The sequence below is a fragment of the Drosophila obscura genome, unplaced genomic scaffold (assembly GCF_018151105.1).
Source record: "Drosophila obscura isolate BZ-5 IFL unplaced genomic scaffold, ASM1815110v1 contig_17, whole genome shotgun sequence".
In the NCBI taxonomy this organism is placed as follows: Eukaryota; Metazoa; Arthropoda; class Insecta; order Diptera; family Drosophilidae; genus Drosophila; species Drosophila obscura.
Genome location: NW_024542757.1, coordinates 1,073,588 through 1,101,125, shown reverse-complemented (window position 1 = coordinate 1,101,125; position 27,538 = coordinate 1,073,588). Strand labels below are relative to the sequence as shown.

At 45.4% G+C, this 27,538-nt stretch overlaps 1 protein-coding gene across 4 annotated transcripts; it reads left to right on the top strand.

Annotated features, from left to right (window-relative positions):
* The first annotated feature begins 275 nt into the window (after nt 1-275).
* Nucleotides 276-27,279, top strand: LOC111075509 (myosin heavy chain, non-muscle). 4 transcript variants are annotated; one of them, XM_022368830.2, is made up of 15 exons: nt 276-356; nt 1,323-1,573; nt 7,643-7,858; nt 13,317-13,473; nt 16,512-16,633; nt 19,639-19,662; nt 20,164-20,184; nt 20,409-20,558; nt 20,887-20,979; nt 21,057-23,796; nt 23,873-24,177; nt 24,240-24,770; nt 24,834-26,129; nt 26,195-26,358; nt 27,036-27,279. In XM_022368830.2, exons 2-15 carry the CDS (start codon nt 1,442-1,444, stop codon nt 27,184-27,186), a joined length of 6,102 nt encoding a protein of 2,033 aa, XP_022224522.2. In that variant the 5' UTR covers nt 276-356; nt 1,323-1,441; the 3' UTR covers nt 27,187-27,279. The 4 variants fall into 4 exon arrangements, with proteins under 4 accessions (XP_022224522.2, XP_041448088.1, XP_041448086.1 ...); XM_041592154.1 differs by lacking the exon at nt 20,409-20,558 and adding an exon at nt 26,504-26,629 and having other exon boundaries at nt 27,036-27,125; XM_041592152.1 differs by lacking the exon at nt 20,409-20,558.
* The last annotated feature ends 259 nt before the right edge of the window (nt 27,280-27,538 follow it).

The window sequence follows — 27,538 nt, the reverse complement described above, 5'->3', positions numbered from 1 at the left end:
GACAAATTCGTTTTATGCTGTTTTTGTTTGAACCTTAATATGTAAATAATCCAATAAACTTCTGAAAACTTGCCAATCTCTTAAAAAATGTATGTATCTATCGGATAAAATTATTTGTTTAGTGTTGAGAGGGCCAACTAGCTAGTAATATTCAACGGAATATCAAAATCGAGGAATATTGTCGTATTAGTAGGTATATTTACGGTATATTTTGAAAATGAAAAGGTGTATTTCGGTATATTTCAGAGGGTCAGACTGGGTATTTTTTTCTGCAAGTCCCTGGTCACACTGACGCAGCGAGAAGAAACAAAAAAAATTTCGAAGCCGCAGCGAAAAGACGCGTCGCGCGTCGAAATGTGAGTTGCTGTGCTAGCTAGTGTGTGTGTGTGTTGGTGCGCTGAAAGTGCAGCTGTCGCTTAAAACAAATAAAACCGCACAATTTCCATATAAAACGCCATTGCAAAACGCAGTTTGGCAGCAAAATAGTCGGTAGTCGGGACCCATGTCCCAGTGCGAGAAAACATCGAGAGCCAAGGCGAGCGAAGAGCAAGCGCGACAAGAAACAAGAAATGCATGTAGAATAATTTTAACGCCCAAAAGTCGCCGGCCTGTCGCCGACGCTGACGTCGACGCCGCTTGTTGAAACAAATGCAACGAAATACGTGCATTTCGGTGAAAATTGAGTTGAATTTGCACAAATGCAGTGCTGACAAAGTGAAACGAGAGAATAAAAAACAATATTCGTGTGTAAAATATGCGAAGAACTGCCTCGAAATATGGAGAGAGAGGCAGCAGCAGCAGTGGCACACAAAAGAAGGAAAGAGAGAAGAGGAGAGAAGGAATGATGGCCGCTTATACCTGCTCTGCTTCGAAAAGAAAAAAAATGAAACTGAAATTAGAGTAACCAGCCGGCTCTGTTGCCGCCTGCTCCTGCTGCACTCTTCGGAATGCAAACTGGTTAAAGGTTCATTTCGAGACACAGCCACGGCTACGTAACGCTATTTTTCCGCTAAATCGTCCGCCGTCCACCCCTGCACACTACCAGTATCCATCCCGCCCGTCCGTCCATCCGTCCGTGCGCCCGACATGGCTTAAGAAACTGTGTGGCCATATTTTTTCTTCTCTCGCGCTCTTCCCTTTTGAAACTCTTCGCTGTGCTTGTGTGCTGTTCTCGCCGCCTCCGTTTTGTGCCGCACTTCTAAGATAAAGAGCGCGCGTCTCTCGAGATAAATGCGAAAAATATTGTATCTCAATGGCCGCAGTGTTTCCGATGTGAAAATTAAACGAAAACGTATTCATTTTGTGTTTGTTTTGCCCAACAGAAAAGTGTGTATTAAAAAACCTCAATAGCCCCCGCAATACGACACGAAAATCCAAACGACGAAACCACAAGTTGAATTGAGTGAGAAATATATAGAGAGAGAGTGAAAACACCGCTACAATGTCGGAAGAAGTAGATCGCAACGATCCCGAGCTGAAATACCTTTCGGTGGAACGGAACCAATATAATGACCCGGCCACACAGGCCGAATGGACACAGAAGCGTCTGGTCTGGGTGCCCCACGAGAATCAGGTGAGCTCTACTGAAGAACCTTCCCGCCCTATCATCTTGCAGTTCCTTCTTCTCTCCTGCTTTCACCTGAAGCGACCTGAAAAACCTGTAGAGTTCGGCCAGCGTTGGCGTTGGCTTCGTTTCGTTTCATCTTGCTCGGTTCTTGACCAGTTTCGAGCCGCTGTCCCAGATCACAGCTCCAGTCTTTTGGGGGTTGCTTTTGAGCTGATAATTTTGGAAAAATTTTACTAGAGATCTTTTAAGCCGATTAGGGCAGACAGCAGCAACAGGCGAAAACGAGGCGCATATATGTATAATGTTTTTCCTGCCATAACGATACAGTTTTGGGAACCACGCCCGAAACACGGAATTACCTGACATAAAACCTATTGATAGAAAAGCCACGAAGCCCGAAGCAAACTAATCAATTTGCGCTGTGTTTCGTTTGTCCCTTCTCTGGGGCTGGGCCTTATCGCACTCTACATGGTTCCGAGTCATCGCCGTTCGGCGTGGAAATGAATCATACTTCATTCATTCCCATTTTGATTTAATTTAGCCAGGCCAACTTCTTTGAATTTGGCATTACTTTCGCGCTGCGGTGATAAAATTGAGTAAACATCCGTCGAAGAAATCAGGCACACTAAATGCTCCTCTCCCCTCTGCTGATTCATTCATTTCTCTGCTGAAATCATCAGCGTTAAAAGATGCCACAGTTCTTCAAGTTGGTCAAAATCCAAATCAGTTGCCGCTAAAAGGGTTTTGCACAACATTTCTCAATTTGCATATCCAGCCAGCCACTCTCTGACTCACCTCATGGCAAGCAAAAGAGAACGAAAGAGCGGGAGAGCAGGGCCAGGGATCCAGCGATCCAGCGAGAGCGTGGCAAAACAAGTTTTTAATCTCTGTCCCTGTATTTGTGTTGTGTGTTGTGTGTGTGCGTGTGCAAGTGTGAGTGCTGCCTCCAGCGAACATTCGCTAGAAGCGAAGGAAGAGTATGTCGATCGAAGAGACGATCACTTAGAGGAGCCCATATAAGGCTCAAATTTTGATGATCTATGTAAGGAATTGTTTACGAGGTGTGCACAATACCCTTTCTATGAAAAAAGTGCACAACAATATCCAAGGTTCTCTTCGCTTAAAATGTTTGCGATTCCAAAATCTTTGTCGGGTGGCTATTGGCAGGGTAGCATATGTGTGTGCGTGCAAGAGAGAGATGATAACAAGTCAACAAACGGTTCTGCTCGTGTGTGTCTCTCTCTGAATTGTTTTGCTAATTCTGCCTCACCTCTTTCTTCGCACTTCTTTCTTTTATTTGGGGGGGCTGGGAGATGAGAAAGAGATGATTTCTTTCAGGTGTCATTCAACTGCATTCCTTAGTTTTATTCCCAAGTCATAAACGGATAAAATTAGCAGACACGTTTATTTCGAGTTACTTTAATTGCTTTATTTGCCCGAGATAATGCTCAGCAGGGAAGGGAATGTATGGGGATGGGAAGATAGGGCCCTAGAATGGTAGCACTTTTTGGGTGACTTCCACATAATAAACACAAGGCACTGAAAAACGAAAAACAAAGAAAAACGAGCAAACAACTCCACATTTTTTAGTAATTACGCGTTCACTTAAACAGACATTTACTTTACAATGGAATCTCAAATGGAAAAACAAAGATAAAGTCAAGAAATAAAACACAAAAAAATAAAATAAAATAAAGAACGAGCCCGAACGGCACGGCTTCGCAAACGGTCGATTGTCATGACTTGTCAGTCAGCCATTCAGACGGATGGACGGACGGACGGACGAACAGACGGATAGACAGAACGACACATGAGACGGAGGCAAAGAAATGTTAAGAAATTTGCATATGGACGGACCAGCCACAAGCTGTTGCTCCGCTGGAATGTCAAACGACAGATACTGCGACAGATACAGATACAGTTCTGGAAACACTCGAGCGCTTAACGGGAACGGACTCGGCCAAAAGGGTATTCGCCAATTGTGTCAACAAGCAGTTCGTTCAGACCCTCGGTTCGTTTTCGCAACTGTTTTTGGGCTTGCCTGACAGCAAATTTGTTGGCGGTATCTCCCATATAAATATCCATATATTTACTTTTAGATATACAATGAATCCTATTGTTAAGGCTCGCACAGTTTTGTTTACTGATCGGAGATAGTTTTTGTGGTCATGTGCTGGGAAATTGTCGCATGAATTTTAGGATGATTCAGGGAAGCACCGAAAAGGCTTTCACTTGCAGACAGCTATAGTTAATCCCTGGAACTCTTCAAGTAGGGATTTGTAATGCTCAAAAATACTCGAAAGCAAATAGTTCACTGGGGGTGAATTCCGTTGAATATGAATCAGGCGACCATTGCTAACGTTCTTATCTGATATTTTTCCCAATTCCGTGCTACTTCATTGGCGTAAATTTCCCCTTTCAATCTTTCCTTATCGCCTTTTCTATGATTTCAGAGAATTCCCTTGCACGCATTCCCGTAATACCAAATATTTTTCCATATTGTTAGCCAAATTGAAGTCGGTCCTAACCTTCATCATGCCCAAAGAATCGAATCGATTGTATCCACAGTCCGTGGCAGATCATAAAGGAGTCTCCGCTCATACCCACACAGAAACACACCCACACTCCCCATACACACACACACAAATGTACAAACGCTCAGAATATCGTTTGTTGTCTTACTTATATTTATGACCGCCAGAAACCACTTTGGACTTTGTTTGTGTCTCCCTCGCTCGCTCGCACTCTCTCTCTCTTACACTCTGCCACTCTCCCACTCTGTTCTGGTGGAGATGTCTTGTACTCTGTTGTTTTTTTTTTCGGTTACGCCAACGACAAACGTAGCCAGCTTTCGGCTCTCGTCCGTCGTCCGGTTTACGGTCAACGAACCTGTGACTCGTATCTCGTATCACGTATATGTAATATACATTTCTTACCCTCTCTCACTCTTTCTCTCTCTCTATCTCTCTCGATGTGTCTCTCTGCATATGCGTTGATCGATTAAACGAAATGAATAAAATAAAAGAATAACAAATTATTATTATGGGACCCCAGTTCCATGCCCCAGCTCCATCCATCGTTCCTCTTGTCAGACTTTAAGCCTGTATGACACTTGCTGCAAACTCCTCTGACTAATTAGATTGATTCATTTAAAGTTAAAGCGAAATGTTTAATAGTTAAAAATAAACAGAATGCTGGAAAACAGTTGATTTCAAAGAAATAGTGACATTAATTGATCAATGACTGTGTTGTGAAACAGCTGTTCTATAATAATAACAACAAATTGTTCTCCTAATACTTTTTAAAGTAAATGTCATAATCGCTTGAGTCTCGAGTTCATTCAGGCGCAGCCACAGAGTGAGGGAGAGAGAGAGAGCTTAGGTTAAGGAATATGTAATATACATATACAAAGAGCAAAAAATAAATGCCTTTGACCGCTTTAAAAGCTTACAAAATCCCATTTATTCATTATTCATTTAATATTTACATTTTGGGGATCAAAACGTAAACAAAAGAAATTGGCGAAAACCAGACGTTTCTTCCAGCGAGTAAATATTGAGAACCGATATAGATCTGCTATATGTGAACATGCAGAAGTATGTGTGTATGTTTACTAGCTACTTTTGGGAGCTTCAACAGGTTCAAGGTTGCATTTTCCACGTTATGGCCAAGCGAAACAGTCAAACTCCCTGGATCACGGCTTAAGGGAGCTCCCACATCGGTCTTCTTTGGGTCTACTCCTCCTTCTTCATCTCACTCTTCTTTGGATCTACCTACTCCTCTTTCCCTCCCTCCCTCTCGCCTATTGTTATGTAGGTGTTTGATATTTCTTCTTTGGCTTTGCTTCACTGATTCCCTGGTATGCCAAAGAGAGAGAAAGAGAGATGATGCCGTTCAAAGAGAGAATTCAAGACTGATGACCTCACATGCTATGCCCCAACTCTTTCTTTCTTCATCTCTGTCTCTGCCTTTGCCAATTTCTATGGCTCCATAACTCCAATACTTCTGCTATCAGGAATTTCACACTCTCCCCACCTCCCAGCGATTATCATGAGTCATAACCGAACCCCGAACAATGTTACAGCATTTTGGTCTTGCCTGCTTTTCTCGTATGGCAAATGCTGTCCGCTGTAGTGTGTCCAAACTGTCAATTGGCCAACGTTTTTTATGCGCAAATGTTTTGCACAAGTGACAGCCCACAAAATAGACAAACGACATCTCCCCACACGGCAGCTAAAATGAGTTTTTGCTCACGGAACAGGGGAAAAATTGGGGAAAAAAATTAAAGAGCCTCCACAAATTATTATTTTGTACAGTGCACTTTTTTTTACTCTCAAAGTTTACGATTTCTCCCTACCGCGAGTATATATTTTGTTCAAGTTTCAGTTTAGTTTATTTAATCGATGAGCATTTCATTTGCAATGCTATAGGATCGTTAGTCAAGGGTTTACACAACAAATATGTACAGTAGGTCTTGTGGAGGAATTTTCCGATTAATTACAACGTTTAACGAACCATGGGTCCAAAAACAAACACTGCAAAATGTGTACAATCTTGATCTTGAGGCGTTTCCTTCGATTAGTACTTTAGTTAAATGGTCTTGCCCTTAGGATCGTGCTCCTCTGTGAACCACAGAAATTATTCATCATATCCGCTCGGATGGGCTGTAAGTGGACTGGGGATAACGACTTTCTTATGACTGTTTATCTCCTGGGCCGGAAAAGCACTAAGATAACACAGCAAAAGGAAAAAAGTGGTGGAAGAGATAGGAGCTGTGCAAGGAGAGGCAGACAGAGAGGGAGAGAGCAAAAGAGAGAGAATTAAAGCAGGGTGTGCGGGTTTTTCCGAATCTGATCGCTGGGGCGTGTGCGTGTTTAACTTAATGGAGCCGGTCGTCTGGGATGTGTTGCAGATGCTGTTGCGCACTCTCTTCTCTCCCTCTCGTTGCCTTTCTCTCTCTCTCTCTTTCTGTGGTTGTTGTTGTTTTTATAATGCATTTCTGCTTTGCTGGCGGCACTTCACTTCACCCTTTAATGACTGAATTACGGTTTAGCTGGCTGCCGCCTGCCTGCCTGCCTGCTGCCAAGTGTGCTTGCCCCTGATTTGATTAATGTCAATGCGCCGCATGCACCATGCTGCATGCTTCACCATGATCTCCATTGTTGTTGTTGCTTCACTTGAATTCTAATTGAAGCTACTGCACTGCTTGCATAGCTTGCATATTCAATTTCTGCCAGTAGAGTGAGAAATTCCTGAAAAGTTCATTGAGTGAATCACAATCAGTCCCGTTCCTTCGCATCCATCCACCGTGATTGCTCATCTCCATGAGCCAGAACTAGTTCAATCCACACACTCATTGAGACCTCACACTTTAAAATGAGTCAGTTAGTAACGGAGACGGTAACAAGGTGAAATAACAGAGGAAAGGTGTATTTATATAAGGTGAGAGATTCCCTCTCTCACGAGTTTCCTTTTTTGGTGTCTGTTCGTCAAGCGGTGACAGTCGCATAACAAATAGTCAACTTATGGTAGAGAAAAATATAGCAATGCCTCACCTTGTACAAATACACTTTGGTACAGTCAAAGCAGAGCCTTGAACTTGTGAGAGCGGGAAGATGGAGAGAGAGAGAGAGCTAGCTAGAGTCAGACAGTTGCATCTGCCTCCCGTTGTTCTTGTTGTCGGCTTTGTTATGTTTTTGGTCTGCTTTGGCCACTTGAACGGGAGCAGTTTTTGTTGCTGTCGCCTTCTGCTTGGCACTTGTGAGAGATAGAGTGAGTGGGAGTCGGGGTCGGAGAGGGAATGTGAGTGAAAGAGCTCTTCTTATGTTGGCGCTTGACTCATGCAGCGCTGCCAACGCGAGACGCGAGATGCACTCAAAGACAGCATCAGCAGAAGTTACGCTACATTGTTGTTGCTTTTATCGCCTACCCGCTGAGATAAAGCAGTGCACTCATTCCTCATATTCCTCATACACAAAAAATTTTGATTTGCATATTTTTCTTCCTGGAAGCAAAACCGTTAAAGTTCAAGTGTGACTAATTGAATGGAAATTTTCTTGTCTCTTCCTTTTGCAGGGCTTCGTGGCCGCCAGTATTAAGCGGGAACATGGCGACGAGGTCGAGGTGGAACTGGCCGAGACCGGAAAGAGGGTCATGATCCTGCGCGACGACATACAGAAGATGAATCCGCCAAAATTCGACAAAGTCGAGGATATGGCCGAGCTGACGTGCCTCAACGAGGCCTCCGTGCTGCACAACATCAAAGACAGATACTACTCTGGCTTGATCTATGTAAGTATTAAACTATTTTTTCCCTCCTGAAACTCCATACGTATATCTAGGTTATCGATAGCTTCCTTTAGATTCCTTTAGTCTGCACGTTCAGTCGGTTCTCTAAAATTGTTCGAAAATGGCGTTCCTTCCCTCCACATATTTGTGTTGGAAGACTTGAAAGTTGCCGCTGTGCCAGCTGTTGGCAATGTGACGATGACAGGCACCATGATGCTAATGGTGATGATGATGACGACTCTAAGTAAACAGCAACAACATTCATATATCTTTTCAATCCCTATCCGTCTCTAATTTTTCTGGAATCATTGAAAAGCGAAACTCTGTCCTCAGCCCAGCCGGTTCGTCTCTTTCTTGGTATTTGCTTGAAAGCATCGCAAATATTTGACACACAAATACTCCAATCATTCGATTCCCAACTCTACCATGCTTTCCCCCTCTCACATCCGCACTTAATTGTTATGCCAAAAGCGTTTTCTGATCGAAAATTAAAATTTTGCTGAAAACAGAAAGCCAGAAAATAAGATATTTCATGCACCGCATTTGAATGGGGAGGCTATAAATTCAAGTCTGCTTTTTTTTTTTGCTTCGCTCTTCCCCTATTTGTTCGGTATATAAATCATTGAATTAGCTGCCTCAATTGCATCTTCAATTAATATCGATTTATCTGCTCACATAAATTAGCCCCGAACCAAACCGAGAAAAGAACAAAAATATCCAAAAAGAGTGAGTGAGTGAGGTCTGCAACATTGTTGGCAACTGCTTGCATGGAGTGCTAATCGCTATCAACTTAACTTAACTTAATTTCTTCTCTTCTTCTTGCATTATTCCATAAAAATAAATTTAAAATGCATTAAGTATGGTTGTCTCTCACCCTCTGTTACCCCCTCCTGGGTCATTAGAGGCCCTCGTAGACATAAATTAGAGCTATTCTCTGTCTCAAGGCTCAGCTTTGGCAACATGTTGCTGTCGCATGTTGATAAACTGCTTGATTTGAGCGGGGCTTGAACCGTGGGTGTTTCTCTCGCTTGCTCTCTCTCTTTCTATCACTTTTTTCCTTCTCTTTCGCTGGCCATGTGGCAGCTTCGTTTGCGGCTTCGTTTATTTTATTTTATTGTTTTCTAACAAATTATGTGCCGCTTTTTTACATATTTTATGTGCTTGTTGCTGCTACTACTTATCTTACTCTTTCCCTCTCTCCATTGTGCTCTCTCTGTCTCTGTCTCTCTTTCTGGTTTGGGAGTTTTAATTTAATGCCCAAACGGTTGTTTCTGCTGCTTTTTGATGTGGGCGCGAACTGCTTTAAATTTGTTTAGATTGTTGTTGCTGTTGTTGGGCCACGCTTCAGCGCACTTTCAGGCATTGTTGCTGCTGCTGTTGTTATATACCCTACATAGAGGGTATTTCGGTTTTTGCCAGACTTTTCGTAAAAGAGCAGCAAGCGAGTAGATAATACTGCATGGATTTCCCATAAGTGAATGGACATAAGATGTAACATGACAAATGGAATATTAAAGAGTATCAACAGCTTCGAGCAACCCCAAAGCTAGTCATCATTTCTTGTTTTGTTGTTGCTGTCAGCGAATTGTTGCGCGCCCGCTTACAATTTACACAATCATGCCACGCACTTTGTTTCGCCTCTCTCTTGCTCTCTTTTCCTTTTCCTCTTCCTCTTCCTCCGCCCCTATCTCTTTCGGCCTGTCCCATTTAATTTGCTTGCCAATTGTTGCTGACGTGTTTTAGGCCGCTAACTTGTTGCATGGCCCCCAGTGCGGCGAAGAATGAAAGAAAATAAGAGAGCGGGTAACACAGGCTGACACAGAAAGAGAGAGAGAGAGAGAGAGACAGTGACAAGAGGGGACTTTTTGGGGGGCGCTGCGTTTAACGGCATAATTATTATAATTTGTTGACATTTCATTTGATTTTTAAATTTCATTTAAATTAATTCGACTGGCAGCTGCTTCTGACTTTCTGACTGCCGGTAGCTTGTAGCTTAATTAATATGCGTCGGCAGGCAGGCAGGCAAAAAAAAAAGATTATTACACTCACACACTTGCACACACTTTTACATGGACACAGTATGCAAATCAAAGTGTCAACACCTCTGCTGCAACAACAGCAAGAGCAACAACTGCAATTGCAACTGCAACAAATATGGCCAATTTGTTGGACATGAAAATTTTTGCAGCGAATTGATTTGGGCGGAGAAAATGTTGTGTCAGCAGCCCACCAGGGGGAGCAGTGGCAGGGATAGGGGCGGGAATAAAACTGACCAAAGACCTCCCACAGTCCAGCCCCCATGCCACAATCTCTTTCCTTTCCCCCTCCCGGTTCCTGCATCCGACAATTAGCTGCAGCCGATTGCAAATGAAATTGGGTTTGAAATATTCCACAAAACATTTCAATATTCTTCATATAATTTTGTATACTCTTTCGGAGGGTATTACACTCTCAACCAGCAGCTTGAAACGCTGAGAAGCATTGCCTAGAATTGCCTACTTAGGGCTATACACTGTTTCTGATATGCTGTAAAACTGATTTAGGTCAAATAAAGCCACTATATCATGCAATTACAATAGAAAAAATCTTAATGCTAGGGTATTGAAGGCTTCGCACTTCGGCGATATCCCTTTATTATGCCATTTTCTTGCAATTAATTGATTTATGACCATCGGGTGACTGGGTGCAATTGCTCGACTGCAGCAGCATCGCAGGAAAAGCGCAGAAAATTGCAGTTTGCATTCGGGATTGCTTTGGTTTGGGCCCATGCGTTGGCAGCTAAATATAATTGCACTTGACGATGCCTTCCCCCAGCGAAAGGGAAGATGACGTTGGTGCCTTGGCAACGGTTGCAGGGCTGTCCCACCTCCTGCTCCTCATCCTCCTCCCCCTACTCCTTATATGTATTCCAATCCCATTCAGCTCTAACTATCTTTGAGATACGCTAATTGAAATGGCAAACGCAGGCGACGCCGAACCGAACCGAATCTTGTGTGGCATATTAATATGGGAATTCTGTCACTTAATTTGCTTTGCCAGATTTAAAATTTTAGCCACGAGCGAGTGCAAATGTGCCACATGCTGAGGCAGAGACAGATACAGAGGTAGAGCGCCAGTGCAAAGGCGGCTGGTGCTGCTGCTGCGTCTGTGACCACATGAGGCATGCATTTTGTGGCAAATAAATTATATTTCTCGCATATCAGCAGAACAATTTGTTCATAAACTATTGGCACTAATAGTTTGCCCCTGCAACATGTGGGGGATGAATGGATGGGGAGGGGGGTCGGAAATTAGTGATGTGGATAGAGCTATATGTACATAGGTATAGGCAAAGGCAAAGGTGTCTTCGAGCACGTAATTAACATGAAAGACGCCGCCGTCTGTTTTTTGTTTGTTTGGTTTTGCTGGCTGCTGCCCTTGTTTGCCTGTCTGTGCCCCACGCTTTGCCCTGCTTGCAACACGTTCGACACACAAATAAAATGCTTGTGACCACATAAGGCCTGAAAGCGGAGACAAAAATGGTCTCCACGCTAAATGCCTGACAAATCTGAAAATGCTTTCCATGAGTTCAGTCTAAATGTTTTGTTTTTCGATTTATTTCTTCCTATCTCACTCTTTCCCACTCTCCATTAGCACAAGCAGCTAGAGGGGCAAATGAACAACAAACTGCTTGCAGATAAATCCTTCTTTCTATAGTTAGAGTGAGATGCAGCACTGTTCTAACTGCATTTCATCTCAAAATGTTTCAACTGCTTGTGCTTTGAATGTATGTAAACTGCTTGCAGCGTAAGCTGCTGCTGTAACATAATTCTCCACCCAAAGCCCATGCTCTTCCTCTTTCTCTCTCTCTGTGAGCTTAGCTTAATTGTTAAACATTTCACGTTTACCTGTGCGGTGACTCGCCTTTGTCACCTCTCTTTTCCCCCATATAAATATCACCTCCCCCCTCCCCTAATATAAATAAATAAATAGCGCTGTAATTTAATTGCTTCAGTCGCTGTTGCTGTCGTAGCTTGGTTCAGATTTACATAAATTTCATGATTTTGACTTCTCCGCCGACCATATAAGGCCCATGATCAGGGCAGGCCACGCAGGCTCCATTGATTGATGATGGTCAATGACTGCCTGGCTGTATCATTCATCAGGATAATGACTCAGTGCAGCAGCAAAAAATGAAGTGCCTGAAAAGCGTGTGGAGAGTCGAGATCCCAGATCCGAGAGTAAACATTGCCGTCACGAGTGACGGCCACTTCTAAACGATTGCCAAAAAAGCGAAGAAACAACAGAAATAACAAAAAAAAAAAAAAAAAACAATTTCTTATGCCATTTTTGGATGCCTGACACACACACGCACACACACATATGTATGTATGTATGTACATCTATGGATACCAAAGCAAGGTTACTGATTGCCGAGACGTGATTTTGTTGTTTCTTCCAAGAGGCTCTTAAAACTATGGGTATGAGTATGAGTCAGTGGACCCCTCTCTCTTCTCTGGCCACTGCTCCTCCGCTCAAAGAGAGAGATTTTTGGGAGATTTAGTTGGGGCCGCCGGTACTTTCCATTTCAATCTGTATCTGTCCGAATGGGCGTTTGTGTGTGTGTGTGGGTTGTCTCCTCCTCCTTCCCTCGTGAAGTCTTTTTTTTTCCTTTTGCATATAATGTTTGCTGGATATTTAAATGATACAACAAATAGCAAAAAGCCGCATACTTAGTGCCCACGCCACAGTCACAGTCGCAGTCGCAGTTATGTAGGCTGATAGATACCAGCGGATACAGATACAGCCATAGATACAGATACAGCAGCGGATACAGACACGGAGAGATACAGATACATGCGTTTGCTGTTTATGGTGCTGGCCAACTTTAAAGCACATGTCTTGCTTCAAGCCCATGTAGTATCTGTGTGTGCGTTTAGAGTTTGGGCAACACTAACTAGGCCACTGAACATCAGCCGCCGCCGCCGGCTGCCGATTGCAGGGGCTGCCTGCCGTTCGTCGCTAGCCCCATGGGTTCTGAAGCTCCAAAAACCAACATATGCCACACATGCCACACCATGACATGCCATCGAAAATGATTTGAAAAGTTTGCCAAAATCTTTCAGCCTGACCCATAGTAAAATAATAATAAGACGGATTATAATAGTTATAGTTAGAGAATTGCTTAAGTCACGTCACATTTTGTAGACTTTAGGATCTAAATTCTGACAGGATGAACCAAGATTATGCAAGGCTGAAGCTTAGAAACCAATTCAAAGGTAGGATTACTTCTATGGCCACATGAGGGATGCCCATTATCCCCACGTATGAAGTGCTACAGTGCCAATCTTTTTTGGGATCAACAATCCTCCAATTAGGAATTTCCTTCCTGTACTTACCCATTGGATCAGCATTACTTTACCAGCATGATATATGTGATGATAATGTACTAAATTGTTTCAATATTCTTTTCCTTTTTCAGACATATTCCGGTCTCTTCTGCGTTGTGGTCAATCCGTATAAGAAACTCCCCATCTACACCGAAAAGATAATGGAACGGTATAAGGGTATAAAGCGACACGAAGTGCCGCCGCATGTGTTTGCAATAACGGACAGTGCCTATAGAAACATGTTGGGTGGTAAGTACTTACTCTTCTTAAATGTAACTCATCTGCTGCATACATATGTATGTACATGTATGCATGTGGAATGCCATAAGTATATAGATGTCTTTTGGCGTAGCATTATCAGTTCTTTTGCTCTCTCTCTCTCTCTGCTTCATGTTTGCCATTTTGTGTGTGTTTGCTATCGAAAATTCCATTCCATTCCCGCATAAACAAGCGAAAAATTGTGCTCAACAAAAGTTGAGATTAGATAAAAGGTAGGTCGGTCGGTCGTCTCTCTGTCCCCCCCTTTTTTTTCCACGAAATGCGTGCGTTTCCAGCTGCATGTCTCATGTATGGTATGGGGTGGGGTGGGGGCGTCGAAACTCCACCTATCGTTTGTTGCACTTCATTTGCCAACTGTGTAAATCCCTGAATGAATCATCTCAACTCTCTTCTAATGGAGCCCCCCTCCCCACCACAAAAACTGGTTTTGCCTTTGTCAGCCTGCTGCATTTTCAGCCTGCTGCTGGGCTTCAGCTGTGCTTTTGGCTGCTTCGGTGATTTTCGATGGTTTTGCATGTCCGTTTCAAGCGTAACGTCTCGCCGGTAGGATGACTCACAATCCCCTCCACTCCGCTCTGGCGGTGACTCCAAACTCGAGGCATACCTCTCTCTATATGTGTGTTTGTATATTATGTGCATAGTGTGTCTCCCTGGCTGAGTTTTGGTTAACTAATATTGCGTATACGTGTCATTACCATATTTGGATCTAAAAACTCAACTTTGCTTCAGCTCGGACTCGAATTTAGCTTGTGTGTTTGCCCCGATCCCCTCCACATCATCATCATCATCATCATCATCATCGTGGTTGTCGTCGTCGTAATCTTTGTTGAAATGTTCAAACAAATCGTCACCTCACTACGGGCCTCACCATATTTGACGGTTAATAAATTTCTGCTTTGTGCACATTTACCGGATTGTTTTTCCTTTTTTCATTTTTGTGAGAAATTTACTTCACAGTATCAACGGCGGGATGGGGAGGGGAGGCCCTGTCTTACCTTTGGGGTGTGGCAGTTTCTTTTGATTTATTTCGCTGTATTTTAATAATCTCCACCCGTGTTCCTGCATTGCCACCAATCCTCTGGTGACTCCATGGCCCCGAAACACGCACCACAAATGCAGAGAGAGAGAGGAGCAGGGACTGGGGGGGGGGGGGGGGATTGAAGTTGGGGAACTGGACAATCGCTCCACACAGACACACACCCACACCTCTGTCTCGTGGCAATCGCAAATCTCTCAGCTCTGGACAAACTGCAATTTTTATGGCATTCCATTTTCATTCCATTCGAGAAGCCATTCCATATTTCAAGTTTCTCATAATGTGCAGCCCCAATGCCCAATGTCATGAGAGTGCGGCTCTTGTTCATGATCAAATGACACGCCTTGACTTTAAATATGCTTTCGAGTATACATATTTACATACATATGTATATTAAGATGTACTCATATGTAAACGGAAAAAAGGTTTTTCCCTCATAGTCTCTGTACATAAATATTTCTAATGGAAGAACCCTTCTAAATTTTCATCATTGATTTTTCGGATTCCCTTATTCAACAATTCGTTCCCTATAAATGAGTATTTGTGAAACGTGTTGATTTCCTTAGAGAATTTGCCTCTATGTGCCATAAGTCCATCAACGCTAATTCATTTTTTTTTCCGATCTAAATCTTTAATTTCCTGTTATTGATTATTCTTTTAAACAAATGTAACTATGGGGAAATGTAACAAGCGTCTGTTAAAAGATATATAGAATTTTAAATGGATTTCAACATTGAAACTCTTTAGTCAAAAAAGCCAAAACAAAAGATTGCATAATTAAAATATAGGAAATAAGCAATCGACATTCCAAAGAATGATTTTAATTGAGAAATAAATTGCTTATAATCTGTATCAATTATCAGAATCATAACAAAAGAAAAACCCATAGAAATGTTGCGCCAAATTTAATGTCTCTTGGTTTGTTCCCATTCCTACACCCCCTGCTGTTCCGCTGCCACATTTTTATGGCTATCTTTCTCTCTGAGTGATCTTTGCTGTTGCATAAGCAATGCATACATCCATCTATCTGCAATATCGAATGAGTGTCGTATGAGTTGCTGGAGCTGTTCAACTATAAAATTAATCTCAACCCGAAAAAAAATATACCAAAAGACACACAAAAAAATAAAAATAAAGAGCTTGACAAAAATTCCCATAAAATGACGTTTGCCGAGATATATAAATTTCGATCCATCTATGGTTAGATATATGTATGTATATGTATTTGTAGACGATGCACGGCGATCGACCGACCGACCGACCGGCTTTGGCCATAATAATAAATAAGTACGGGGTCGTTATGTGGAAGCTGCCTCGAAATCTATGGCAATCAGAGTGGGGATATACATATCTGACTCTCCGACTCTGTCGCTGTTTCTGTTTCGGTTTCGGTTTCTCTTTCGGTTTCTGTCTGTGTTTTGTGGCTAGCTAAAATATTGGATCGTATGACGAGGCTATGGGGATTGGGGATGGGGATGGATGGGGGCTTGGGGATGAGGGATTGGGGTGCAGTGCAAATCTAGCTCGAACCATTCTAGACGGGATCACTGGCGCCATATCAATAGCGGGGCAAAAGCAATTTACTGCCATGCCGATGTTCGGTGATTGTATCTACGAGTATGTACCAGTTCGTATATCTCTCGGATACGCAACTGTTTTTTGTTTTTCTTTTCATTTTCAATTGATGTATGTCTCATTTTTTCAGCTCCCTCTCCCCTCTCCCCTCTCTCTTCGTTTTATTTTTGTTGCTGGTTTCTTTTGTTTTTGCTTACATGAATTTGGGTCAACAGAAATTTCAAGCTGAGCTTGCGATTTTTTCCTTAAACATTTTTTATTTAACATTTTAATTTCAATTTTTGTTTTGTCAGCAGCCAAATTGTTGCGTTAATGAAGTGTGTCACTCCCACCTCCTCTCCCACTCTTACTCTTCAATCGTACTTATGTCTCCCCCCCCTCTCCTTTCTCTCTGCAGATCGCGAAGACCAATCGATTTTGTGTACTGGCGAATCGGGTGCTGGCAAAACGGAGAACACCAAGAAGGTCATCCAATTTCTGGCCTATGTGGCAGCCTCCAAGCCCAAGGGCAGTGGTGCGGTAAGTACACGAAAGAACTGGCGTAGACTCAAACAAAATAAGATAAATGATTCCACAGCAGAGACGAATGCAAAGTTGTGTCTACACTGGGGGGAAATAATCGAGAATGTATGTCAATCAAAATTCAATAGAAGGGCACAGAAAATTCCAATAAAAGCCTTTAAAAGATCCGTTGTAAAGAAGCAGTAGAATACTCCTCTCGAATACCAAATATTCATCTCAACAAGTCCCGAATCAGTCGTGGCCGAATGGTCTCTATATCTCATTGGAATAATGTGTTCTGTAAGAAGTTATTTCCCTCAGTGCATCCATCTGTTAAGTGTAAAATGTGGGGGAGTTTAGTTCCCCCTCTGCTCGTGTATACAGTTCCATTTTGGATTGGATATGTGTGCTTATAAAATGCTTATTAAACTCACATTAATGACACGCAAGCTGCTCTCAACAATTGTTATTGTTTGCCATTGTAATTAATTAGAGAGAACGTTCAAGGGAGAGATGCACGCTTCTTATGGATATATACACATATCCATACATTCACAGTGTATATTGTGTATACATGTAGCTAGTAGAATTGTTGGAGTCGGCAAATTGTCTTTAATACGCCCCCGAAACTATGACTTCTTCTGTGGGTGTGTGTTGTTGTGCTGCAAATCAATTTACAATTTCAATGTAAAAATGTGTTTCTTAGCTGCTCGTTTTATGTCTGAAGTTACCGAAAACTATTTTCCATTTTGGATTCATAATGCGGGTGGAATCATTCTATCGTGATTCGTAAAAGTCTTTCAAAGAGTCAAAATAGCATTGAAAAATAGTAAAACTAAAGAACTAATTAAGGAACTATGTAAGCAACTAGAGTGGGCACAAAGTTTGAATTCAAACATTAATATGTGTGGCTTGAAAAACAGACAGACCTCAATTGGATTTTATTCGCTATTTTATAAACACTGTTAGTGTTCCTTTGATCTATAATCTTTTATTTCTGATAGCAAGTAATGTTTAGATTAGATTAAAATAACTTAGGATAGGTTGGATAGGTAAATAGTTCTGAAAAAGTGTGTATATAGAGGGGAGAAGTTGCATATCTTTTCTGTTTCGTTGACAAAATCTGACGGAGTCCAGCTGAATTAACCGAATCTTCTTATGCACTGATGTCAGGGGGAAATGTCTAAACGATCGATGTGCACGACACTTGCAAAAGATCTTTAATTTCATCTTTAATAATGAACTAGAACCAACAGCAACATCAACTTTATAGAGCAACTCCACTGATGGGATGCTCTTCATATGGTTTGATTGGTTTGATGATCCATGGGTTTACTGGTTATTTTTGAAGATTTGGATGGTTCGTTTGGTTGCTGAGTTGCCTGCTCGCTGGTGGGAACTGAGACGCAGGGGAGGGACAGCACACTCCATTAATCAACTGAAGCCCTGCCACATACCGCCACTCTACAATAAGTTGCTGACAAATTTTTGTCATTTACAGCAATAAAATAAACACCATAAAAAAAAACAGAAGCGAAACGAAATTGAATTGCAGCAGCAGAGGAGTCGATGGGTGGAGTCGGTGGTGAAAGGGGAGGGGCAATTGATAAAAATTGAAAATTAAATCACTCGAATTGCGACATTCAATGGTTCTTTTTGTTTTTATGTATCCATCTCCTTTTGTGGCATGTGGCATGTGGCATGTGACTGTTGCTGATGGTGGTGGCGCCCCAGTTCAGGGCTGCTGCTGTGTGTGGTGTGGTGCAGCTTCTGTTTGGTTCGGTTCGGTTTCTGGTTCATAACCATAATTGGTGGCAAAACCAAACAAATATATACATATGTGTATTATATACATTATTCGTGTATTTATTTTGGGCATACACACAGTCAATCCTTTTCAGCACAAAAAACAAGCTGTTCTTGAGCTCCAAACTCACTTTTCATTATGTTTTATGCGTTTACTGCCTGCCTTATATGAGCCTGATGGGGCTGAAGGCTGGGAGGCTGCTGCTGTTGCTGTTGCTGTTGGGCAACGGAACGTGATAAGCTGCAAACAGACTTAAGGCATTTATTAATTTATACTAAACATAATCAGGGGAGAACGGTCCCCTGAAGTGCTGAAGATTCCTACAAAGGAACCCTCAGATTGTTCTCCATTGTTTTTTTTCCGCCCAAACCCTAAGCTTGAGAGATATATAGCCATGAATCGTGCACAAAAAATCTTGGCTAGTACTGCTGCTAGTTGTATCTCCCCCAAATTGAATTGCAAACAAATGTTTTTGTAGCTGGGGCATAATACTCGTAATAATTGTGATTACACTTCCCATAAATAGACGCTGATGAAGGTAAACTACTACGATACGATTGAATCATCAGCGGAATCGAAGGGAATTCATTCGTTTTCATTCGTTCGGTCGTTTGATTAGAAATTAGTTCAGACTTGGGCTCCTCTGATGGTGTGTCTGTCTGTGTCAACAACAACACGATATTTACGAGGTGGGGAGAGGTTTCCTTATCAGGTACCCCCTAGATAAGAGATACCAAGAACTACAAACTGGAAGGAACCAAACAGAATTAATAATACTTTGAGCACAACTTTGCATTCGTTCTGGGAAATATATCTATATATCTTTTTTTCTTTTCTTTTTCTTTTGCACCGCCATTTCTAAGGCAAAATATATGACATATACTTATAGTATATATTTTTGATTTATTTATTGATCTTCTTTATTTTCATGTCCTACTACACACACACACACACAAAACAAACACACCTATAAATACACGCACACAAACACAATACACAAAAAACAAAAAACACTCGTTGTACATTTGGACTTTGGTTGTTGTGTCTTCACTACACTGAACTTTGAACTCGAATTATCCCTACATATCGATATATATATATATATATATATATTGTACATTCCTATGTGGTATGGTGTATATATATTTTGCTGCAACCAAACAACCGAAAAACACCCGAACAATCAACCACACACCAAAAAAAAAACCCAAAACAGGTGCCGAATCCTGCCATTCTGATTGTAAGTATTTCCAAATCCAAATCCAAGAGGAAACGAAGGGTGGAATAAATGGATACCATATTAACCCATATATATTATGTTAACCCCCCCCCCCCACCCCCTCTGTTGCGTTTAACCCACATTTAATGTTTAATAATTTCTATTATTTTTAATCCCATTCCCATTTGATTTGAAATTACCTGTGCATTGCATTTGTGGAAAGCCCCTGCTCGTTTTCCTTTCGAGTTAAGGCGACAAAAGAAAGCGGGCATGGTTTCCCCTTATTTTGGATAATTTTTAACCATTTATGTATGTGTCCTTTATGTTTGTATGTTTTGCCTTTGGCGCATTCCCACAAAAGTTCCAAATGCGGATACTGCTCTGTGCTCTCTCCCATTTATCCATTATTTGCCCATTTTAATATCCAATTTGTCTCTCCTGCTCAATCATCTATTCAAAATCATCTCTCTGCTCTGCTCTTGCCCCCAATTCCATGCCACGCATTTGCCTACGCATTTTTAGAGTAGTCAAGAGGCATTCTCGGTAAAGTATGCTCCATTACCACTGTACCCACTGTACCCACTCTGCTAGTTCACTTCAAATAAACCAAAAACATACAGAATCATGTATACATATATTTAATTTGAATATACCATTTTTCAGTTGTAGATAAATAGATAGATCTAGATACATATGATTTTGAGGCTAGTCGTCCATAATCCCGTCATCCCATAACCTACCCCCCAAAAACTCCTGAATAATTACAGAACTTTTCGGTGATAACGAAAAAATACCTAACCGTCAAGATAATGGGCCAAAATAATGATCCTAATCCAAATCAAAATCCAACTCAAACTCAATATAAATATCCAAGGAATATCTATGTAGCGATGGAGAGTAATGGGAATGAATCTGAGGTAAAAATGGAACCGGCTGGAGTCGTCGAGTCGTCGCCGAACGGCAGAAATCGGTCTGCGAGAAGCTGTAGAGGAGATTTGTCCCGTGTCCAGTAGCAGTTGCATGTGGCATGTGGCATGTGGCAGTATGCCGTAGATTAAACCTTAAATTTTGACTGTAGCAATAGTCGTAGCATTGCATGTGCTTGTCCTTGTCCTGGTCCAATGTTTATTTGCATGTATTTTATGTGTAGCTTGTAGATTGTTTGTTTTGTTGCTAACCCCAGACACGATTTGATCTCTGAAGAACATGTGCTAATCCCATCCTCTTGTGCCTCCCGCTACTCAGGGTGAACTGGAGCAACAACTGCTGCAAGCGAATCCCATACTGGAGGCCTTTGGCAATGCCAAAACCGTCAAGAACGACAATTCATCACGTTTCGTAAGTCACACAAAGATACATAGTTTCCCCCAACTTCCGTAGAGTCTCCTGCTAATCGTTGTATTCTGTTTTGGCAGGGAAAATTCATACGGATCAATTTCGATGCGTCTGGCTTCATTTCGGGTGCCAATATCGAGACGTATCTGCTGGAGAAGTCGCGTGCCATCCGTCAAGCAAAGGACGAACGTACATTCCACATCTTCTATCAGTTGCTGGCGGGCGCCTCGCCGGAGCAGCGCGAGAAGTTCATACTCGAGGATGTCAAGTCGTATGCATTCCTGTCCAACGGCAGCCTGCCGGTGCCCGGCGTGGACGACTATGCCGAGTTCCAGGCCACCGTCAAGTCGATGAACATCATGGGCATGACCTCGGAGGACTTCAATTCGATATTCCGGATCGTGAGCGCTGTCCTGCTGTTCGGGAGCATGAAGTTCCGACAGGAGCGCAACAATGACCAGGCCACGCTGCCCGACAACACGGTGGCCCAGAAGATAGCCCACCTGCTCGGCCTGAGTGTAACGGACATGTCGCGGGCCTTCCTCACGCCGCGCATCAAGGTGGGCCGCGACTTTGTCACCAAGGCCCAGACCAAGGAGCAGGTGGAGTTCGCGGTGGAGGCCATTGCCAAGGCCTGCTACGAGCGGATGTTCAAGTGGCTGGTGAATCGCATCAATCGCTCGCTGGACCGCACCAAGCGGCAGGGGGCCTCCTTCATCGGCATCCTCGACATGGCCGGCTTCGAGATCTTCGAGCTCAACTCGTTCGAGCAGCTGTGCATCAACTACACGAACGAGAAGCTGCAGCAGCTCTTCAACCACACCATGTTCATCCTGGAGCAGGAGGAGTACCAGCGCGAGGGCATCGAGTGGAAGTTCATTGACTTTGGGCTCGATCTGCAGCCGACCATCGACCTGATCGACAAGCCCGGCGGCATCATGGCCCTGCTCGACGAGGAGTGCTGGTTCCCCAAGGCCACCGACAAGTCCTTTGTCGACAAGCTCGTCTCGGCCCACTCGATGCATCCGAAGTTCATGAAGACCGACTTCCGGGGCGTGGCCGACTTTGCCATCGTCCACTATGCCGGACGGGTGGACTACTCGGCGACCAAGTGGCTGATGAAGAACATGGATCCGCTGAACGAGAACATTGTGTCGCTGCTGCAGGGCTCGCAGGATCCGTTTGTGGTGAACATCTGGAAGGATGCGGAGATCGTTGGCATGGCACAGCAGGCCCTGACCGACACCCAGTTCGGGGCACGCACCCGCAAGGGCATGTTCCGCACCGTGTCCCACCTGTACAAGGAGCAGCTGGCGAAGCTGATGGACACGCTGCGCAACACGAATCCCAATTTTGTGCGCTGTATCATACCGAACCACGAGAAGCGGGCGGGCAAGATCGATGCCCCCCTGGTGCTCGACCAGTTGCGTTGCAACGGCGTCCTCGAGGGCATCCGCATCTGCCGCCAAGGCTTCCCCAATCGCATACCCTTCCAGGAGTTCCGCCAGCGGTACGAGCTGCTCACACCGAACGTCATCGCCAAGGGGTTCATGGACGGCAAGAAGGCGTGCGAGAGGATGATCCAGGCGCTGGAACTCGACTCGAATCTGTATCGAGTCGGTCAGTCGAAGATCTTCTTCCGCGCCGGCGTCCTCGCCCATCTCGAGGAGGAGCGTGACTTCAAGATCTCCGACCTAATCGTGAACTTCCAGGCCTTCTGTCGCGGCTTCCTCGCCCGCCGCAACTACCAGAAGCGGCTCCAGCAGCTGAACGCCATCCGCATCATTCAGCGCAACTGCGCCGCCTACCTCAAGCTCCGCAACTGGCAGTGGTGGCGCCTCTACACCAAGGTCAAGCCCCTGCTGGAGGTCACCAAGCAGGAGGAGAAGCTCGTCCAGAAGGAGGATGAGCTGAAGCAGGTGCGCGAGAAGCTCGACACGCTGGCCAAGAACACCCAGGAGTACGAGCGCAAGTACCAGCAGGCGCTGGTGGAGAAGACCACGCTCGCCGAGCAGCTGCAGGCAGAGATTGAGCTGTGCGCCGAGGCGGAGGAGTCGCGCTCCCGTCTGATGGCTCGCAAACAGGAGCTGGAGGACATGATGCAGGAGCTGGAGACGCGTGTCGAGGAGGAGGAGGAGCGTGTGCTGGCCCTGGGCGGCGAGAAGAAGAAGCTGGAGCTGCACATCCAGGATCTGGAGGAGCAGCTGGAGGAGGAGGAGGCCGCCCGCCAGAAGCTGCAGCTGGAGAAGGTCCAGCTGGATGGCAAGATTAAGAAGCACGAGGAGGATCTGGCCCTCACCGACGACCAGAACCAGAAGCTGCTCAAGGAGAAGAAGCTGCTCGAAGAACGGGCCAACGATCTCTCCCAGACGCTCGCCGAGGAGGAGGAGAAGGCAAAGCACCTGGCCAAACTGAAGGTCAAGCATGAGGCGACCATCGCCGAGCTAGAGGAGCGCATGCACAAGGATCAGCAGCAGCGCCAGGAGACGGACCGCACCAAGCGCAAGATCGAAACCGAGGTGGCCGACCTCAGGGAGCAGCTCAACGAGCGACGCACCCAAGTGGACGAGATGCAGGCGCAGCTGGTGAAGCGCGAGGAGGAGCTCACCCAGACCCTGATGCGCATCGACGAGGAGTCTGCCAGCAAGGCCACCTCCCAGAAGGCCCAACGTGAACTCGAATCGCAGCTTGCCGAAATCCAAGAGGATCTCGAGGCGGAGAAGGCGGCCCGCGCCAAGGCGGAAAAGGTGCGACGCGACCTCAGCGAGGAGCTGGAAGCCCTCAAGAACGAGCTTCTCGACTCCCTGGACACCACAGCCGGTAAGCGGAGGAGCAGAAAAGATTCCACATAAATAAACCATAACTAACATCTGTCGTGTCATTCTGTCTCGTTCAGCCCAACAGGAACTGCGCTCCAAGCGCGAACAGGAGCTGGCCACGCTGAAGAAGTCGCTCGAGGAGGAGGGTGTGAACCACGAGGGCGTCCTCGCCGACATGCGGCACAAGCACTCGCAGGAGCTGAACGGCATCAACGATCAGTTGGAGAACCTGCGCAAGGCCAAGTCCGTGCTGGAGAAGGCCAAGGGCACGCTGGAGGCGGAGAACGCCGATCTGGCCACCGAATTGCGCAGCGTCAACAGCTCCCGGCAGGAGAACGATCGGCGACGCAAGCAGGCCGAATCCCAAATCGCAGAGCTTCAGGTGAGTGACAACAACAAGAGGCAGGTCTCCATTGCCGATCTCTACTTTAATTCTGTTTGCAGGTCAAACTGGCCGAGATCGAACGCGCCCGGTCCGAGTTGCAGGAGAAGTGCACAAAGCTGCAGCAGGAGGCGGAGAATATCACCAATCAGCTGGAGGAGGCCGAACTGAAGGCCTCGGCGGCCGTCAAGTCGGCCAGCAACATGGAGTCGCAGCTGACGGAAGCGCAGCAGCAGCTGGAGGAGGAGACACGCCAGAAGCTGGGCCTCAGCTCCAAGTTACGCCAGATCGAGTCCGAGAAGGAGGCGCTGCAGGAGCAACTCGAGGAGGATGAGGAGGCCAAGCGTAACTTTGAGCGCAAGCTGGCCGAGGTCACCGGGCAGATGCAGGACATTAAGAAGAAGGCCGAGGAGGATGCCGACCTAGCCAAGGAGCTGGAGGAGGGCAAGAAGCGGCTCAACAAGGAGATCGAGGTGTTGGAGCGACAGGTGAAGGAGCTGATTGCCCAGAACGATCGTCTGGACAAGAGCAAAAAGAAGATCCAATCGGAGCTGGAGGATGCCACCATCGAACTGGAGGCGCAGCGCACGAAGGTAGGTACCCTTGGTCATGGACTCGCGTGACTCTCTTGCTAATCCACATTCCCATCCTCGTAGGTGCTCGAACTCGAGAAGAAGCAAAAGAACTTCGACAAGATCCTCGCCGAGGAGAAAGCCATATCAGAGCAGATCGCTCAGGAGCGTGACACTGCGGAGCGGGAGGCACGCGAGAAGGAGACCAAGGTGCTGTCGGTGTCCCGCGAGCTGGACGAGGCCTTCGACAAGATCGAAGATCTCGAGAACAAGCGCAAGACCCTCCAGAACGAGCTGGATGACCTGGCCAACTCGCAAGGCACCGCCGACAAGAATGTCCACGAGCTTGAGAAGGCGAAGCGCGCCCTGGAGTCGCAGCTGGCCGAGCTGAAAGCACAAAACGAGGAGCTCGAGGACGACCTGCAGCTGACGGAGGATGCCAAGTTGCGTCTCGAGGTCAATATGCAGGCCCTGCGTTCCCAGTTTGAGCGCGATCTGCTGGCCAAGGAGGAGGGGGCGGAGGAGAAGCGACGCGGCCTGGTCAAGCAATTGCGCGATCTGGAGGCGGAGCTCGATGAGGAGCGCAAGCAGCGGACGGCAGCCGTGGCGGCGAAGAAGAAGCTGGAGGGCGACCTCAAGGAGATCGAGACCACTATGGAGATGCATAACAAGGTGAAGGAGGACGCCCTGAAGCACGCCAAGAAGCTGCAAGCACAAGTCAAGGATGCGCTTCGCGACGCCGAGGAGGCCAAGGCGTCCAAGGAGGAGCTGCAGGCGCAGAGCAAGGAGGCCGAGCGCAAGGTCAAGGCCTTGGAGGCAGAAGTATTACAGCTGACCGAGGATTTGGCCAGCTCGGAGCGGGCACGACGCGCCGCCGAAACGGAGCGCGACGAACTTGCCGAGGAGATTGCCAACACTTCCAGCAAGGGCTCGCTGATGGTCGACGAGAAGCGACGACTGGAGGCCCGCATTGCCACGCTCGAGGAGGAGCTCGAGGAGGAGCAGTCCAATTCGGAGGTTCTGCTCGACCGCAGCCGTAAGGCGCAGCTGCAGATCGAGCAGCTGACCACTGAGTTAGCCAACGAGAAGTCCAACTCGCAGAAGAACGAGAATGGACGCGCCCTGCTCGAGCGCCAGAACAAGGAGCTGAAGGCCAAGCTTGCCGAGATCGAGACGGCTCAGCGCACCAAGGTGAAGGCCACCATTGCCACGCTCGAGGCCAAGATCGCCAATCTGGAGGAGCAGCTGGAGAACGAGGGCAAGGAGCGGCTGCTGCAGCAGAAGGCCAACCGCAAGATGGACAAGAAGATCAAGGAGCTGACGATGAACATCGAAGACGAGCGGAGACATGTCGACCAGCACAAGGAGCAAATGGATAAGGTATGCAATCCGAGGGGTGGGACAGTCTGGACAGAAATACTAAATTTGTTTTGTGCCTCCCACAGCTGAATAGCCGCATCAAACTGCTCAAGCGCAATCTGGACGAGACGGAGGAGGAGCTGCAGAAGGAGAAGACGCAGAAGCGCAAGTACCAGCGCGAGTGCGAGGACATGATTGAATCGCAGGAGGCCATGAACCGTGAGATCAACTCACTCAAAACTAAACTACGGTAGGTGGTGATCCCTGTTGCTACAGGGCTATGCGGCGGAAGGGGAAAGTCTCTGTAGCGCTATGTCTCTCTATCTATCTATCTCTCTCTTTGGGGTTTCCGAGATTCTTTCATTATTGTTTGACATTTTTTGTTTTGGTTTAAGCTCCATCCAAGTGGCCGAGACCGAAAAGGCCAAGGCCTATTCGCCCAAAAAGGATGCCGCACTTATTATGAATTGTGAGGGTCTGCATTAGGTTTCGAATCGTTTCGCTTCTTTCTCGTAGGCGCTGTAAGTGCTTCTGGCCAAGATCCATAGTCAGAATCCTCTCCCCCCCAAAACCAGAATCAGACCTAGACCCAGACCTAGACCCAGACCAAGACCCAGTGAATGTGAACCAGAAACCACTCCATACCAAAGCATACCTAGCAACCACACCTCTGTGAACTTCTCTCTGCATGTTAGGAACCCCCAATCAATCAATCAATCCATCAATCAATCATCCAACAGTGCAAACTAATGCCGTTCAAACTCCTCCTTGAAATAGAACTTAGTTCGTGCAACCCGCCCTCTGTTTGTTCATTTTATTTGTGCATTTTTGTGTTGCCCATGCACTGCACGTATACTATCACTATCCAATGCTATATTCCAAATTGAGATACTAATTCAGCATGTTGTATTTCTCCATTCCCTTTAGACGCACCGGCGGCATTGGCCTCAGCTCCAGCCGGCTCACGGGCACACCTACAGCAAAGCGCGCAGGAGGCGGCGGCGGTGGTGGCGGCGGCGGTGACGACAGCTCATCGGTGCAGGATGAATCATTAGATGGCGAGGATTCGGGCAATTGACGCGTTAATTATTAGGTCAAGATCGAGAATAGGACGGAGAAGAGATGATGAAGAGAAGAGCAAAATAAACGATTATATTTAATGTTTCTTTTATATAATTTCTCTGTTATTTTTTATATAAACTATTATACATACTTAAATTAAAAACGTAAACCAACAAAAACAACATTTTTATAACGACAAAAAACATAAATAATGAAACAAAAAAATGCAAAATGCAAAAGCAAAAACAAAAACAATGTTGTAAAACCCTCCAACTCCCCCTAAATTTATATAAAACAACCATAAACACATAAGACACTTTCCCCGCATCCCTCGAGTGCCTGCCGATCGGAGCAAGCATCGAAAATAA

Excerpts from the sequence above, each read along its gene's own strand:
- LOC111075509 (XM_022368830.2), top strand. The coding sequence starts at position 1,442 with ATGTCGGAAGAAGTAGATCGCAACGATCCCGAGCTGAAATACCTTTCG. Across the intron at positions 7,859-13,316 it reads ACTACTCTGGCTTGATCTAT|ACATATTCCGGTCTCTTCTG; the intron begins GTAAGTATTAAA and ends TTCCTTTTTCAG. Across the intron at positions 20,980-21,056 it reads ACGACAATTCATCACGTTTC|GGAAAATTCATACGGATCAA; the intron begins GTAAGTCACACA and ends CTGTTTTGGCAG.